A 16402-nucleotide genomic window follows, 5' to 3' on the forward strand; every position below is an offset into this window, starting at 1 on the left:
AGATGTTCAAAGGTTTCTCTTCTCATCTCCCAGACCTGTATTAGCAGCACTCAAACATTAGACAAGACCTGCAGAGCAATGAGTTTGGATATTCAGATTCACTTTGTGCAGCTCTCTGTGTGCATGAGACTGACCGACTTTCACTTCTATGTCTTTTGTAGAGGAAATCTGGTGACATTTGGGCAGCACCTTCTCATTCATTTTCTCCTGTGAGAAATGTAGTGGAAGTGGCCCCTTTGACTCATGTGCTGTCTGAATAGATGCTACACATGGAACTAGTTAAAAAACTTTACTGAACCACCAGTAAATCACTGGTATCTTTGGCAAAGGAGAAAAACACGTTCTCAAAAATCATTTGAGACAAGAAATTTGGGGGCAAGGGTGTGTTTAGGCCATATTTCAAATAGAAGCAATTGACAAAGAAGGGAAAAATGAATGTACTGACCTCCAGTGGGAATAAAGCTAACTCATCTCAAAGGACAAGAGGACTTTTCATATTGAAGTACATTTGCTGTATCTGTTGAAAATGGTGGGAACAATAACATAGGTTTCTCCTGAGAGTTTCCCTCTCTGCAGAAGCCAGAATGAACCACACTCTATAAGGCTGAAATATATTGGTTTTATTGTGAGACTTGGGCTTCAAATTCGAGGACTTACAGATTCAAATCCTGTTGTCCCTCTCTGAAAAGCCTGTGCATTATTTCTTTATACGTGGGAACTCTCAGGAAGTCAGGGGATGTGCCTGAGATTAGTATGAATAGCAAGCAGATGGCAGATACCTTCCAGGGATAATTACAGAGTTGTGGAAAAACTTATGTGATAAACACTGGAGGAGTGCAAATGGAGGGAAATGCAGAACTAATGAAGTTGGGGTAATAATGCAGTTGGGAAGAAAAGTTTAAAACCAGGAGTTAAATGTGAAAAGGCTCTGTGGGAACATCAATCATTCGGGGACAGACTGAACCTCTCTCTAGAAGTGTGTGACACCCTTCTCCGTGTGCTGGATACAAACAAACAAACATTTATACACCGTGACCAGGGTGTCTGAAAAGGGTTAACCAGAAATAATCTCCTCCACCTTTCAGGATAATCACATGCATTTCCTTGCCAACATTGTCAAGATCTTCATGCATATAAGTGCTAAGTTCATAATACCCTGTGTGTGTGTTTGCTCCTGCAGAGGATTGCCTTACTGAGCACACCTTGTATTTCATTCAGGTGCTTTCATCCCGCGGTGCAATGAGGAAGGTTATTACAAAGCCACGCAGTGCCACGGCAGCACGGGGCAGTGCTGGTGTGTTGATAAGTATGGCAATGAGATAGCTGGCTCCAGAAAGCAAGGCACAGTCAGCTGTGGTGAGTAATGATCTGCTTTCCTCACACAGAGGGGAATTAACACTGCTGGGAGCCCTGCCACTGGGTGTGATAACAAAAGGGACAGCAGGGATACACGAGTTCAGAGTGCTCCTCTGTTTTCCTGTTCACAGCACAAATGGGGCCCTCCTGGGTCCCTTGGACAGCAGGGGTGCAGTGCAAGTTAGCAGGCAATAGCCACTGTTAAGGTGTTTTTGCTACCAGCCAGGAAAGTGCAGTGATATCAAAATTAAGGGTCTGGGCTTGCTCTGCATGGTTATTAAATACATTGTTCTGTGTACTCTGGAATGCACATCTATTGGAACTTCATGTGTAATGCCTTTCCAGACAGGGGAAGGCCTATATGTGTAAAATTGTTTACATTAACAACAAAGCCCAATGAAATTGCTGCAGGACAATGTTATGTAGGTAAGTGAAATCACCAATTAGCTGTTGTGCCTAGACAAGGGAGATGTCACCTACAATCCTTCAGCGTGCTTCAGGGATGGTTGTGAGGGCACCTTCCTTTTTTTGAGAAGGAACAGAGACCTAGAAGGTCCAGGATGCTCAGAATCACATCACAGATCTAGGTTCAATAGCTGCATTTGCAGAGTGAGGTTTGTGCACTCAAATAAAACCATTTTTGGATGTTTTTTAGCGTGGTTTACAGAGTCATGATGGAATGAAAGTATTTACAAAGGAATAATGATCTGGCCTGCATGTACATGATCTGGAACTTTCCAGTCAAGCCTCTAGGAGGATGGCAATGCATAGGGGGCATTTTATGCAAGAAAACTTTTCAGAGTCAATTGGCACATATTTATCCCAGTTCAGAATGAAAATTGAAATTTTGAAGTTGTTTCATGAATAGCTGAACCAGTTAATTTAAAGAAGAACATTACAAATGACAGTGGCTTGATGACAAGGATAGTGATTAATGTGGAATTTGCTGTTCTGTGAGGAAATGACCTTTCCTGTTCACCTGTTTCAGAAGAAGAGCAAGAAACCTCAGGGGATTTTGGCAGTGGTGGATCTGTTGTATTGTTGGATGATTTGGAAGAGGAACCTGAAGCAACAAAAAAAGACAAAGAAGGGAAACTGAAGATTCATGTAAGAGCAGCTAATGAGGATGATGAAGATGAAGATGATGATAAGGATGATGAAATTGGTTATATATGGTAGTGCCCATCATAATGAGGACTCACGTTTTGCACAATATTGCAACTCACATCATATCTCTGCAATTGTATCTGAGAGTACCTGGCACAAATATTCCCTCTCTACTGAGTTTAATTTTGTATTGTCAGTTTAATTTGGATGACAACTATTGTTTTTTTCCAGCAAGGACTGTTTGGAATACAGCTTTTGTTCAGTTGGTTTGGGGGATTTTTGTTCTGTCCACAGGGGCAATGAGTTTTGTTTCAAAACCATTTTGTGTCTTAATCCTCACTTGAACCACTTAGGAAATCCATCCCGTGAAAGAATCCTGGAAGGGGCTCAAAAAACAATACAAAGGCTTAGAAGCCCCTCTCATGTCAGAGAATTTGTGTCATAAATTGTTACCTGGATCATATCAGAAAACGTTTTTGCTTTCATGAAGAAGGAAAAGTAGGTGCCTCATTTTCTAGTCCATATTTATAATGTCCCAGTGAAGAGTAAGCCCCTCTGGACAGTGGCTGCTCAGTACCAAGGGTTTAATCCAGAAGAAAACCCTCTGGCAGGACTTTCCCTTCCTTCCATTCTCTGAGAATGAGTCCAGTAGGCTTAGTCCAGCTCACACTGAAGGCAAAACTCCCACCAGGGCACAGATCAGCTCACTGACACTCATTTGATAGAAGAACATGGCCTTGATCTTAAGAGATGCTGAGAGCCTGCAGCTGTCCTGGACCAAGCCCTAGAGGCAGGGGACAGGCTCCACCTGCCTTTCAGAGTGTTTAAGGGGAGAATATTTGGTGAATTTGTAGCATCACAACCACCCCCAGAGCTGTTCCTCAGCTTCTGTCTGAGCTGGTTTGCACTAGGGGGATTTTTAACAACACACAGGCAGCCTGTGCTTCCAGCTCACACACCACAGACCTGTCTGTTCTCCATTTAACAACCTCCTTGCAAAGTCAGAATGCTGTCAAACACACAGACCCTCAAAAGCAACTGTCACTTATTTAATGGAAAGACACCTGTTTAAAAAAGCAGCTTTAGGTGGTGATATTTCACAAGCATAACCCCTTGGCTCAGTGTGACGCTGCACACTTGTAATACACACTCCTAAAAAAGAATGGCATTAAAATCCAATCTAGGATTCCCTCGATACCTCCCATGTATTCAAAGCTCCTGTATCAGAGCATATTGACATTACATTATTTGCAGTGTCCTTTTCCATGGCAGTTCTTGGGTGCAGTAATGTGCTGTGCTGATCTTTTATTATTTTTGCTATTTTATGAAGCAGCAAGAGGAACCTTAACCCCACTCTGGCATCAGGATGCAGGTGAAAGTATTTTAGCAGTGCCTGTGGTTGGCCAGTGGGTTATTCTGCAGAAAAACATGTTTTTTATAACAAAAACTAATTAGATTTTTTTTCTGAGTTAATGGTGGATATGGAGGTGGAGACAGCATTGAGTCACAACATGGTTGACTACATAGTCAGTTGAAAGCTGGAAAATACCACACAGGTTGGCAGAAGGCAGTTTTTGGATACATTGGCCTGGGGATGTTGGCACTCAGCCCTCTCCAAAGCCAGTGCCCTCCTGGCAGCCCTCTGGGTAGAACCTCTGCTTTCAGACATGATCACAAGTGGAATTCCTTTCAGGTATCATGTGCTGAAGGGGCTCTCCTGTTTTCTCCTCTTTTTTTCCTATTTATCCAGATCAATGACCTCAGAACAAAGAGCGAGCCTGCATAATCGTTATTAATGCAGAAGGATGTGTAAAACCATGAGGAATTTGTTGTTTCATGCCCCTGCATCCTCCCAAAAATCTGCCATCACAGTCATTTGCAGAAGGCTTGCAATCTGCCCTGCCTCAAACAAATCCCTTTGGTTTTCCCATAGCTTTACAAAAATATATTTAATAATCATATTCCATGAGCTACACTGCACACAGACACACACACACACTTTTTCTATTTGCCTTTCACAGAAATCCTGCCAACTTGCAGGAGGAGCAGATAATCCAGCATTTCTGTCTCCTAAATAAGATTTTGTGAGAAGCAATCTAGCACTGGCAGTAGTTCCTTCTCAAACCTCCTGTCTAGTTTTCCTCTGGTATTTTCTTAATTAACCCCACACTCTTTGGGTCAGGCTCTGCTGTCCTGTGCAAGACCTGCCTGAGGCACAGAGCTGCCATTTCATTCTGACATAAATCTGAGCCCTACAATCAGCAGACTGTGCTTATCCTCCTGCCTGGACTCATTCTGCACACAGAGCTGGGGGGTTTGGGCAGTCCTGTGTCCCCACAATGGCTTATCCTGGGCTGTGCCTTACATCAAAGGTCAGAGCAAATCCCTTCTCCTGCCCAGCACCTCCCCAGGGTGAAGCCTGTCAGTCCAAGCCCTTGCAGGCAGTGCCAGGTCCGAGGCTGCAGGGGGCTGTGTCACATGTAAAAGAGCAAGATAGTGAAATTAAAGCTGTTAAATAAGCCTTTAAAAGTGAATGTGAACATCTTTGAGTTTACATGCACAGACATGGCAGCACCACCCACTGGTGGTCTCCTGGCTGTGATCTTTTGCATGCCATGCTTCCAAATCAGAGCTGCACGGGTTTATATCTGCCCCAGCCTCACCAGCTCAGGCGTGGGCTGGGTCCCAGTGGAACAGCTCCGTGCCCAGCACAGCCTGGAGAGAGGGCAGGGGCCCTGGCTGGCTGGGTGGGCTCTGGCAGCACATCCCCCTGCCCCCAGGAACACAAACACAACTGTTCTGAGCCTGCTGCCTGCATCCAGGCTGATCCCCTCTCAAGGTGGCTGTTCAGTCCTGTTTGACTTGTGCAGGTGTTCTGGCTCCAGCCAGCATGGGCAATGTGACATTCCATGGGCTGGAATGGCACATGCAGGGCAGCAGTGCCCACCCCAGGGTCCCAGCAGGGCACAGGCTGGCAAAGAGCAGCTCAGACTCTGGATTGCTTTGAGAGCAAGTTCCCAAATCCTGCAAAGCTGTTTAACAAAGCCCTTTTGTGATCCACTGGCATCCTCCTGTGGTGGGGGATCTGCAGCCTCTATATACATATGTATATCTCTGTGTGACTGTATATATACATATATGCACAGATATGTGTGTGCATATGTATGTGTGTGTCCAGTTTGGGGAGATGCATTAAGAAAAACTATTTAATGAACTAGTGATAAAGAAACCAGCGATTCCACGAAGAACCAGTGCTCTTCCAGATCAGGCCCCTTCCATTCTTCATGCTTTGTAAAGGTTTTAATTTGCTTCCAACTTAAATTAATTCAATTTCTTTCTTTTTCTCTTTTCTTTTTTTTTTTTTTTTTTTTACAAAGCAGGACTTACTTCCCATCTGAATCAAATCATTGGCCTTCCAAACATTTTCTCATCATGAAAAATGGAATCTGACGTGTCCCATTCTTTTAGAAACACAAACCAATTTTTAATCTCCTTTTCTTTTCATTTTACAGTCTATGAGATACTGTTAGGCACTGCTTTATGTTTCTTTTAACTGCTGTAGTTCAATCAAAGTGTTGAGTTCAGATTTCAGCACAGCTGGGTTTTTTGGGTCATTACTGGCCTTTGCTGTGAACACAAAGAATCCTCTTTATTTTCTTTGCCTGTATCCTGTACTATTATTTTGAACCATTTGAAGTGTTTATTTAATATTTATTCCACAGTTTATATTGAAGATGTAAAGTTTATATTTAAAACAACACTGTTTGTTAGTGAATGCTTCTCTTTGCCTCTCCAGCCTAGTCTGTTAGTCTCAGTGTACATTTCTGGCATGGGAATATTTTGATATTAGGAGTTTTGTAGCCTTTTCTCCCTCAAGCAGCAGCTGAAGTAGCTCTAAGGTCACCACCTGACCCAGACCAGGTCGCTCAAGCTTCGCTTCCTCCGTTTGTTGGCTTCTCTCGCGGTCCCTCCTGTATCCCATCCTTTCATCCACAGACTGCTTTGTACAGTTACTACACATCAAAAAGCCCTTTCTACAGTAGGTGGGTTTTGGTCTTTTTATACTTTTCTCAATGCTGTTGATGTCTGTTACTGTTCAATGTGTAGATCTGTAAGGAGAGATCCGAATATTACGTGTTTCAGTTCGATGTCCCTACTGTAGATGGATGTAGACTATCATAGTAAGTAGAACTGCATAGTAAATTCTGAATGCTTTTTCCATAAGGAGTTAAGTGGAATGTGAGCATTTTGCTACCTTTGGTTAACTGTAAATGCTTAACTGTAGTCTGAAATAGTTGCATTTTTGTCTGTCTCAATAAATTTTAATTTGTCTGCGATTCCTTATTGCCTGTCCTGAATTTTATTAAATTTATGGGATCAAAAATACTGCACTACCTTGAGTCAGCATTTAATCATGCATGGAAATGGATGCTCCTTTATATTTGCTTCATAACTTATACCTCTGTTCAATGCCAGCTGTAATCTGTGGAGTTAATGCAAGGCCTCCAGAAACCTCTATTTTAGGAGCAGAAATTAAACCAAACAGAATGGAATAACTGTACCAAAATCAGAACTTTTAAAATTATATTCAAATTGATTTTTAAGGCACTAGCAAGGGCACAGGGGGAAGCTTTCATTTCTATTCCTCTCCAGATGGCAAATTGTCGTGTTTTTCTATCTCTTCTGAAGGTATCCAGGGCAATTCCACAAACACAGCCACACTCTGCAGTGGCCATTATCTACATGATAAATGAAGGCAAAATTATATTAAATACAATTGGTGGGAAGACATCCTCATTTAGAAATACCTAGGTTTGTGTCTCTAAATTTAAATTGGAACTCCTCTTTAATATTATTAACCAATTTAAATAACCAACATAATTTCAGTGCTAATTACAGAATTAAAAATGTTATTTCATCACCTTTTCCCTGTATGTGGAATATTAAGAGTACCAGATGAGGATAGAAACCTATTTGCAGGCATTTGCACAATTGTCATCTCATCAGGTAGGCACTGGTAATGGATCTGTCCATACACCACTGGCTAAGCTGGGCCATCAAGGGTCAGAACCTGCCTGAAATTTCGGGTTAAATTCCCTGCATTAGTTTATTTTTACTGCTGGTACCACACATCATGTGCAGTGCCTTACCTGACTCTGAGAACAACTGGGTTTGCCCTTTCCCAAACCTGTCTGAGACTCTTGGAAGTGTTTGATTTCCTGTGCTGAAGTGTCTCAGCTGTTCCAGATGTCAGGTGCTGTGTGGCACTGAGCACTGGGAGCAAAGCAAAAGAAACCCGGAGCTTCAAGGTGTGTGACTTGCAAATGAGATTTTAGCTGTCAGAAAGGGTTGATGATTGGAGCTCTATATTTTTTTTTACATTTCTTCTAGCTTTCAAATTGCAGGCACCTTGCAAGCTTTGTTTTGTTTTACACATGCAGAGCTGTACATACACATCACTCCCCTCTAATTACAAACGTGTGTATAAATAGATATATAATACATGCATAAATAGATAGATATAGATATAGATATAGATATAGATATAGATATAGATATAGATGATATAGATACATAATCTTTAGACCCCCATGGGAGTAGGATATGCTTTGGAATTTTGGGATATCCACTTCTGGGAATTCCTTGTGTGCCTCATATAAAGTTCAGCTTGTGTTTTATCACCCCTACTATGCTACTGCCTCCTGGAACAACTTGTACTGGGCTTATTGCTGTAATGTGGTTTCATACATTAAAATACTTGTGTAGATTATTATATCCCACCTGTCCTGTCCTGATGAGCTGCACTAATTTGTATTTAGCTTTTCCATGACTCTGTCCTCCGTTTTCCAAAGAGAATCTTGGACTAATTTCCACGAACTCCCTGTCAGGAGATCCAGTCTTTGCTTCCCCACTGATACAGAAGGGTGTCTGTGTCTGAAATGTTGCTCCAGCAATAGTAAAAGGTTATTTGGGGTTCAAGGTGAAATGTTAGCAGGGACAACTCTTACTCTTATATGGAGTTCATCCATACCCAAATGCTGTTCTTTGCATCCTCAGCAAAATCTGCCAGCCTGGACAATTCTGGGGTGAGGTACCTTCCTCTGCATGAAAGGAGCACTCAGGACAAAGTCACAAAAATGGTTCGTTTTCTCACTGTTTTCCAATATATACTTTCCTTACCTTACTTTTTATTTTGTTCTGTGAAAGCTCTAATGTGAGATGCATGGATACACTTACACACATCCCCCCTCTCTCTCTTGCTCTCTTTTATCTTCTCTTACAAAATTTTCTTCTGAGCTCCCCAGCAGCTATAAAACAGTAGCATCACAGCCTTCACTGATGATTAGTTTCATTTTTCTTTAAATACTGACAGTCAAAGGGTGAGATATTAAAAAAGAAAAATCATGTCACAACAGCTTTGCACACTGTACAGCTTTTTGAATAGATTAAAAAGAGGCAGAGAGCTATTAATAAGCTTTTGACTTTCTGAACACTCCCATTTTTGGAATGAGACCAGCTCTTTTAGAGGGGGTGAGGAGGCAGAGTGAAGAGATGGTTTCATGTAATCTTGGAAAGAGAAGGAAAACTGTGAAACCAACAGATTTAGGTAAGCTGTGAAAGAGGAGGATGGATCCCCTGAGGGTGGACAGAGAAGTCCTATCCACTTCTTCCAGGACTGAGGTGAGTTTTTTCCAGTGGAGAATTCCCAGTGACTAGAGCAGCTCAGGATCAGCCCTTGAAAACCCAGAAACTGCAGAAGCAGGTTCCTGCTACAGGCTGGGCAATATCCACTGTCTGCTTGAACTCAGTCCCTGAAAACAAGGCTGAAAACACAAAAACAACATCGTGGCACTCCGAGACGAAGGGGAGAGCAAGGCCAGAAGCAAATTCTGATGTTGCAGCAGTCTGTCAGCCCAGCAGTGAGGGAGAGCATGCAGAGGCTCTGCTGTGAGCACTCAGTGGCTCTGCAGTCACCCTCCCAGCTGTAGCTGTGCAAGAAACCCCCCTGACAGCAGCCTTAGAAAGAAATACAGTCTGGCAGCCACTGCTCTTGAGCATCAGCTCCTTCCACATATCGCTATAAATTCCTGCAGTTCCATGCTAAAGGCTTGGGCAGAGAGGGAGTTTGTAAAGAAAACTTAAAATGCAGGGTCTTTGCCAGGTAGTAGCTGCCTTTTCTCATCTATAGTTACTCAATAAAAATCATTGCTGGAGCATGACTCTGCTTCCATTCCCAGCCAATACATTTGCAATCTGGCCCTTGAACACGGGAAAATCGACCCCAGAGCATATTGCTAAAGGAAAGATCCATAAGCACATTGGTTTCAGCTTTGGAAACACATTACCTCTAAAATTATTTTGGGGGGGTTGAGAGACTTGCAGGTTTGCCACTGATTTTTTTGTAGGGAGTATCACAAACCTGCTTAAAGCAAATATATTTGAGTAAGAGTCTGTGTAAGTAGAAGCCCCGACACAATTTTCCTCCATCACAGATGATGTATCAATTTATCACAACTGCAAAGAATTGACCCAAATAACTACTAGCCTAAAGTAAAATTAAATAAAACAGAGACTGTAACAAGATGTAGGTTTTCACAGATTAATGTCGGCTATTGAAATACTTTGGGTTACAAGGGGCTGTTACAGAAGATCAATATCCCCATTGCTTTTGGTACAGGTCACGTAAGAATCCAGCACCTGCACGGAGTTTTGGTGGTTTTAGAGACCCTAAAGCTGCAGCTCAGCCCTGCAGCCCTCCTGGTACAGCAGGAGGAGCTGGGAGGAACATAAACAACAAACACATCTGCTGAATGCCCCCCTCGCCATGTACAGCAGCAGCCAGCTTGGAAAGGTGGGCACTGAGCACTTACACAGAAGGAATTACCACAGATTTGTTTTGGCAGCCAGGAGAGCCCAGTTTGGCTCAGCTGGTTGTAGTGGTGGAGACAAACATCAGGCTGGTTGTTAAACTACCCAAAATCACTCCCCTATCCTCTCAGAGCAGGGCTGTCATCCCAGCTGGTCTCCAGCCCAGTTTCCATCCCCTGTTGGAATCATTCTCTCCAGCTGATTCTTCTGTAGGATTTGGGGGTTTTTTTCCTTTTTTTTTTTCTTATTTTGTCCCCAAGCCTGTGTATTAATTAAGCCTCAACAAAGAGCTGTATCATTGTAGAACAGGCTATCGGATTGCTCATCTGTTTTACATAATTGATTAATTAATTACCTTGCTAATTGAGTCTCATTAAATCCTCTGTTATAGTGGAGCAAGGGTACGTCCCAAACCATGGCTTGCAGGGCTACATTAAAATCAGGGCATTTGGGCTGCTCAGTGTCCCCCAGACTCTGGTGCCAGTTTAGCACAGCATGAACCCAGCAGGGCTCCTGGGCACTTGTAGAGAATTCCTGGGTGAGCCTTGCTTCCACCCGTACCCAAGATTTCAAACTTTCTGCCCATGTTTCCTTTCCACACCTCCTGCAGCAGCTCTTTTTGCTCCCTCAGGGGGCTGCCACTCTTGCTTTTGTCCCCCAGCACCCACTCACAGCAGCCCCACAGCCAAATTTAGTGACATTTTCTACCACTTTTGGGGAAGGGTGAGTGCCAGCATGGCTGTGAAGAAAAGTGGCAAAGCAACTCTCCCCTCCACTACTCAAAAACTGCACCTTGAGCTCTTCTCAAACACACTGTCTTTCATATGCTGTGACCTACATCTTTTCTTGGGAGCCATCACAGCTGAAATAAGGCAGAACATGATGGATTCTCTGCTATTAAATGGAAATGGACTTTCCATGGAAATAACCGCTGACAATACTTTGCATTTTAATGTCATTTCTTTTCTCCTTATTACCCCTAGACATAGAGCATGATGTATTTTTACCACATGAGATTGTTTGCAGGCAGCAACAAGGTGGAGGTTGCAATCTTTGCCTAAGCACTGCTCCTGAGGGTGCTTTCCAAACGAGTTTTAGTCTTAGCTACAAATACTTTCCTTCAAATCTGTCCACTAACAAAATTTTTATTCCAGTTCTAACTCACTTTCGTTTAATGTGACATAAAGCCAGGGCAACTGGGGTAGTTCAGCTTGGAGAAAAGAAAGCTCTGGGGAGAATTTTGAGCTTCTTCCAGTACCTAAAGGGGCTCCGAGGGAGCTGGGGAGAGACTTGGACAAGGGCCTGGAGTGACAGGACAGGGGGAAAAGCTTCAAACTGAGAGAGGGCAGGACTGGATTAGGTATTGGGAGGAAATTCCTCCCTGTGAGGGTGGTGAGGCCCTGGCACAGGTGCCCAGAGCAGCTGTGGCTGCCCCATCCTGGAAGTGTCCAAGGTCAGGTTGGATGGGGCTTGGAGCAACCCGGGATAGTGGAAGATGTCCCTGCCCATGGCAGGGGGTGGAACTGGATGGGCTTTAAGGTCCCTTCCCACCCAAACCATTCTGTGATTCACCAAACATTTGGAGGCACAGTGAGCAGGAACCTTCCTGCTGTACTCTGGGCAATGAGTGAAAGATGTCCTGAGACAAAGCAAACACGTTCTGAAACAGCAAATGAAGGTCTGTCATCCCTCACCTCCATTTTCAGGAGTCAGCCAGGGGGCCAGGGTGTAAATCCAGCAGCCCTCATCCATCTCAAATCTCTTCAGCCCATCCTCAGTGCTGATCTCTGCCTGCCTTACACTCAGCAGCAGTGGCTGAGCTCATCCCTCATGCAGGCTGCATTCCCACTCCTGCTGAAGGGTCTTGGCATGGTCTGGTCTTGATGATAATTTAATCCCCAGGATCTGGAAAGGATTTAGGACCTAGAAACAGAGATGGGATAAAATCCTCCATGGTGGACAGAAAACTGCCTCAATACATGCATCTGCAGAAGCTGGGAACAGAGAGTGTTTATTTTTGAATAGCACAAGAATTCCTGAGATGGGGGGAAGGAAGAAAGTGCAGTCAATCAAGAGACAAGAGTTAGCTTTCAAAAGCCCCTTCTAAATGGCTAAATCAGGAAGGAAAAATGCCATCCCTTTTTTTAATCTGTCTGTATCAGTGTGAGAAAAGCTGAGGGCATCACTCCTGCCAGGATTATTTGTATGTTGGGGTGGAGGAAGAAGTGGGCTGGTATCATGTCTTACTTCCACACTGCTGGTGAAGGTTTTGAGTAATGAATCCGGGGGCTAATCCATCGTGGCTGCCATTTCAAAGAGCCCTGATGTCTTCTTGTTTGCTTCTTAAGGCTTTTGCAGATTTGCTAACAAGTTTTCCCTGAGGAAGGATCACATTCCAGGCCTGAAATGCTCTGATTATTTACAGTTTGTCACACCATAATTTATATTTATTGATTGTGGCTTTTATTTACATATGTTCATTACTTTCTTATTTTTAGTCATTTATCCTGTATGTCCCTACTCTGCTTTTTCAGTTATTTCACATACTCACAGTTTATCAATTATATCGCCAAGTTGCATTTAGAGGGAATAATTTGTTTCTAATGTATGATTTTTTGACAGCATGATTTGTTTTCATCTTTGCGCTGAGTGTTAAGACACCAGTGACTCTAGGGCAGAGAATACAAAGTTGTGAAGCTTTTTCCTCTGAAGAGCTGTACTCATGTGCAGCTTTGCACTGGCAGCATTTCCTGACCCACTCATCAGCTCCACATTGGTTCAGGTCTTGATTCACTTCACTTTCCTCTTCCCAGGGCAGTGTTAGAAACTCTCAGAAATTTCAGGTGCTCCCTTAGTGCTGCTGCCCCACCAGGCAGCGTTCCTGGGTCACTGTGGGGGCTGCTGGAGCAGCTGCAGGGGGCTGGCAGGGTTGCTGAGCCCTGCTGGCCCTGGCAGGTCTCAGACACGGTGTTTGCTCCCTTTGGAGCAATCTTTAATGACAAGGATGACAGGCTCTGCCTGCCCATCACTGGGGTGCCTGGGAAGCAAATGGACCCTTTCTGGCAAAGTGCTGTCGTGAAGAGCCTCTGTGCTCAGGTGGGCTCTTAATGCACTCAGCTTCAGCCTCGTTAGTCCCTTTGCTCATTAACAGCAGTCAGGGGTTTTTCCTGCTGTCTGGCTTTTGCTTTCAGAGCTTTGCAGGCTGGCAAGGCAGGAGGATTGGCTCCTCAGGGGTGAAAGCCAAGAAGCACAGACCCTCCCAGCATCCTTGAAGGAGGTCACAGACGTGCTTTCCTCTCCAAGACTCACTGCCTGCCTCCATCTGCTGGCCAAGGCAGCCTGGCCTCGGCCACAGTGGTGCCTCCCCAAAAAGCTGGAGCAATGACAAACATATTTGCTGCTGTTTGGTTCTCTAAGTGCTCTCTATCCCAGGGACAGAGCTTGGCAAGTGCAGGTTGGCTGCCACCCATGCCTGTGCAAGCCACCACAGCACCTTGACACAGGCATGGCCCTGCACAGCTCCTGAGGAGAGCTGAAGGCAGGGGATGTGCTGGAAAACACCTTGGCAGTGCTGATCCATCAATTCTGCCTTCTCTCTGTGCTCATGAGCTGCCAGAGGTGAGCCAGGCTGAGCTCTGACTCTCCAGCACAGGGTCTCCCGTGGTTCCAGCATCCCCCAGGAAATACTCAGCATTTTGTTCTTTCTAACCTGAATGCTGCATTCATGGCTTGTCAAAGCCATTTTAGTGAGCGATTCATTTCTGAAGTTTGAAACTGTCTTTCAAAGAGTCTATTTAAGTAAATATTTGAAGATAAGAGGTAGTAAGAATACAACTCTGAAAGTGTTTATGTATAGAAATCAAAGCTTTTCACACTGAATCCAATAAACTAGTTTTATAGGCTCCTGAATTTGGAGTTTGTTATACAAAATTGGGAGGCAGAAGCAAATTTTGCAGGATTTTATTGGAGTTTGTAACAGAGAGCGTAATCACTTTTCAGAGAAAAAAGCTGTAAATGTCTTACAGCTTCATATAATAAAATTCCAAATGGGACATCAGATGGGATGTTTAATTTCCAGATTGGATACATTACAAAAAGGTCATTTCAGTTAAAAGAAATGTATTCATTCTTTGTCCAGGGCTGTAAATCAGTGCAGCTCCACTGAAAGCATCTAATTTAAGGAGAGGGATATGGGCAGGACCTGACCTCTATTTTTTTGAGTCAAAAGGAATCACAGTAGATTCACTGTCATCTCACAGTGCTTATGAAAGATACTTTGAACCTTTGGCCTTTTTAGGGTCTGAGTAAAACAAATATTTTTAAAAGACAAAGCCACCACATGAAAGATGCCTACAGTTCCCAACAGAGCAGGGTGGGTTATGTCTGTGTGGGATTTGGGGGATGTCTCTGGGATGCAGACACAAACCCCCCCTTCCAGCATCCTTAGGCCTCTCTCCACCCTCTCTGCTTTCCTGAAATCGGTGCAAATCCAGCTGAGAGCATTTCAGTTCTGGCAGGGAACCTGGCAGGAGCAGCTCCACCCTGCACAGAGCAGGACAAAGGAGCTCACTGGACACGGGGGTGCTCAGGCTGTAAATGCACCCCTGCATTTCTTCTTCAGCTCTGCAGAAAATTCCTTTTCCTCAGCCTTATTCTATTGGGGGTTTTAAAGCTATTCCCACCCTCCCCCTCAGCTTTCAGCACAGCAAACTCCTGCTTTTCACCTTCAGTCTGACTTTGTAATCCACGGTTGGTTTCAAATCAGCCTTTCAGCATGGTAATGAATGGATTAACTTTCTGTTTTCTGATGAGTAATAGGAAAAATGTTTCTGAATTATCAAAAAATAATTGGAATTAAAATTCTAAATGGTTTCTACAAGGGAAGTTTTTGTAATTAGTTGAATCTGTGTGATGGAAGCTATTATAAATAACAAAAATATGTGTTTACCTAATCATTGGGAAAGTGCACATTAGCTCCCTAATTAGAAGTCTCTCGTGGCTCTACTACAAACTTGGGACACAAAATAATTTGTTTCATGCTTCCTTTAGCAGGCAAAGGGAGCTGCATCAGTTCTGTTTGTGTGTGCCCACTACAGCAAAGGCAGCTGGAGCTGAATTGCCAAATTCCCCCAGATTCTCCTCAGCAGGTCCCTGTGACTGTCCAGAGCCTTGTCCTGAGCCCAGCCTGCAGCCTGCAAGAGCCAGATCAGCCTGTGCCCCACCAGTGCCAGCCCAGTACAGAACTGGGAGGGACAGGGGATGGTCACTGGCAGGTTCAAGCACTCCTGAGTGCACAGGGATGGGATGGAACAAAACCAGGGCTGCTCTGGGCCCTCTGCTGGGGCCTTTGCTCCAGAATAAATGCCATTTTCTGTTCTCATGAGCTGGGTCAGGTCTTGCTTTTAGTTGTCTGGCAAATTGCTCTTGTGTCACAGAGTGGAGACTTCATTGTCTTTTCTTCCCCACAGGATGAGGCTGCCACAGGCAGAAAAGGGTTTTCCTTCAGACACAGCTTCTTTAACACACACCCCTGTTCTCCCAGAGAAATCTGGGTAACAGGCTTAGTATCTGGTGATGAACTCACAATAGAACAGGTGTTGTTTAATACACTTGACCCATTTCATAAATAGCAAACACAGATTTATCCTTGTCATGCTGAATAGCTGTTTGAACCTTCTGTGTTAAACTGAGCAGAAATAAAGATTTTCTTATGGTTGGAGAGATAAATTTATAATGTGAGTGTTGAGGATCTACTTTGCATGATGAAAGTCCACTTAAATGGTTGAAAACACTAAACTATTTAACAAGTGAAAACACCCTCTACCATTTAAGAAGATATGACCTATTTTATCCACTTAAGAAAATCACTTTCCTAGATACATTTGCCACAGTATCAAATTCAGTAAAGGGAGTTCTGCTGCATTTCATGGAGAGCCTGGCAATTAAAGCTGCTGCTCTGCTGTGATTGCCATTCCACACAAACATCAGCCTGCTTGGAGGCAACCAAACAGAAAAGTGCTAATGTCCTTTTCTTCAGCATCACCTGGTGGGTGGGCAAGCAGAGGAAGTC

General features: G+C 43.8%; 1 protein-coding gene across 1 annotated transcript in view; it reads left to right on the forward strand.

The window, feature by feature from the left end:
• Window positions 1-6800, forward strand: part of SPOCK1 (SPARC (osteonectin), cwcv and kazal like domains proteoglycan 1) — a 269075-nt gene extending 262275 nt beyond the window's left edge. The window contains exons 10-11 of the mRNA XM_063413334.1: window positions 1219-1356; window positions 2345-6800. Of these exons, the coding sequence (XP_063269404.1) occupies window positions 1219-1356; window positions 2345-2535 (329 nt within the window). The 3' untranslated portion in view covers window positions 2536-6800. The remainder of the gene's footprint in view (window positions 1-1218; window positions 1357-2344) is intronic.
• Window positions 6801-16402: the final 9602 nt, after the last annotated feature.

This window comes from Prinia subflava, chromosome 16 (genome assembly GCF_021018805.1).
Source record: "Prinia subflava isolate CZ2003 ecotype Zambia chromosome 16, Cam_Psub_1.2, whole genome shotgun sequence".
Taxonomy (NCBI): domain Eukaryota; kingdom Metazoa; phylum Chordata; class Aves; order Passeriformes; family Cisticolidae; genus Prinia; species Prinia subflava.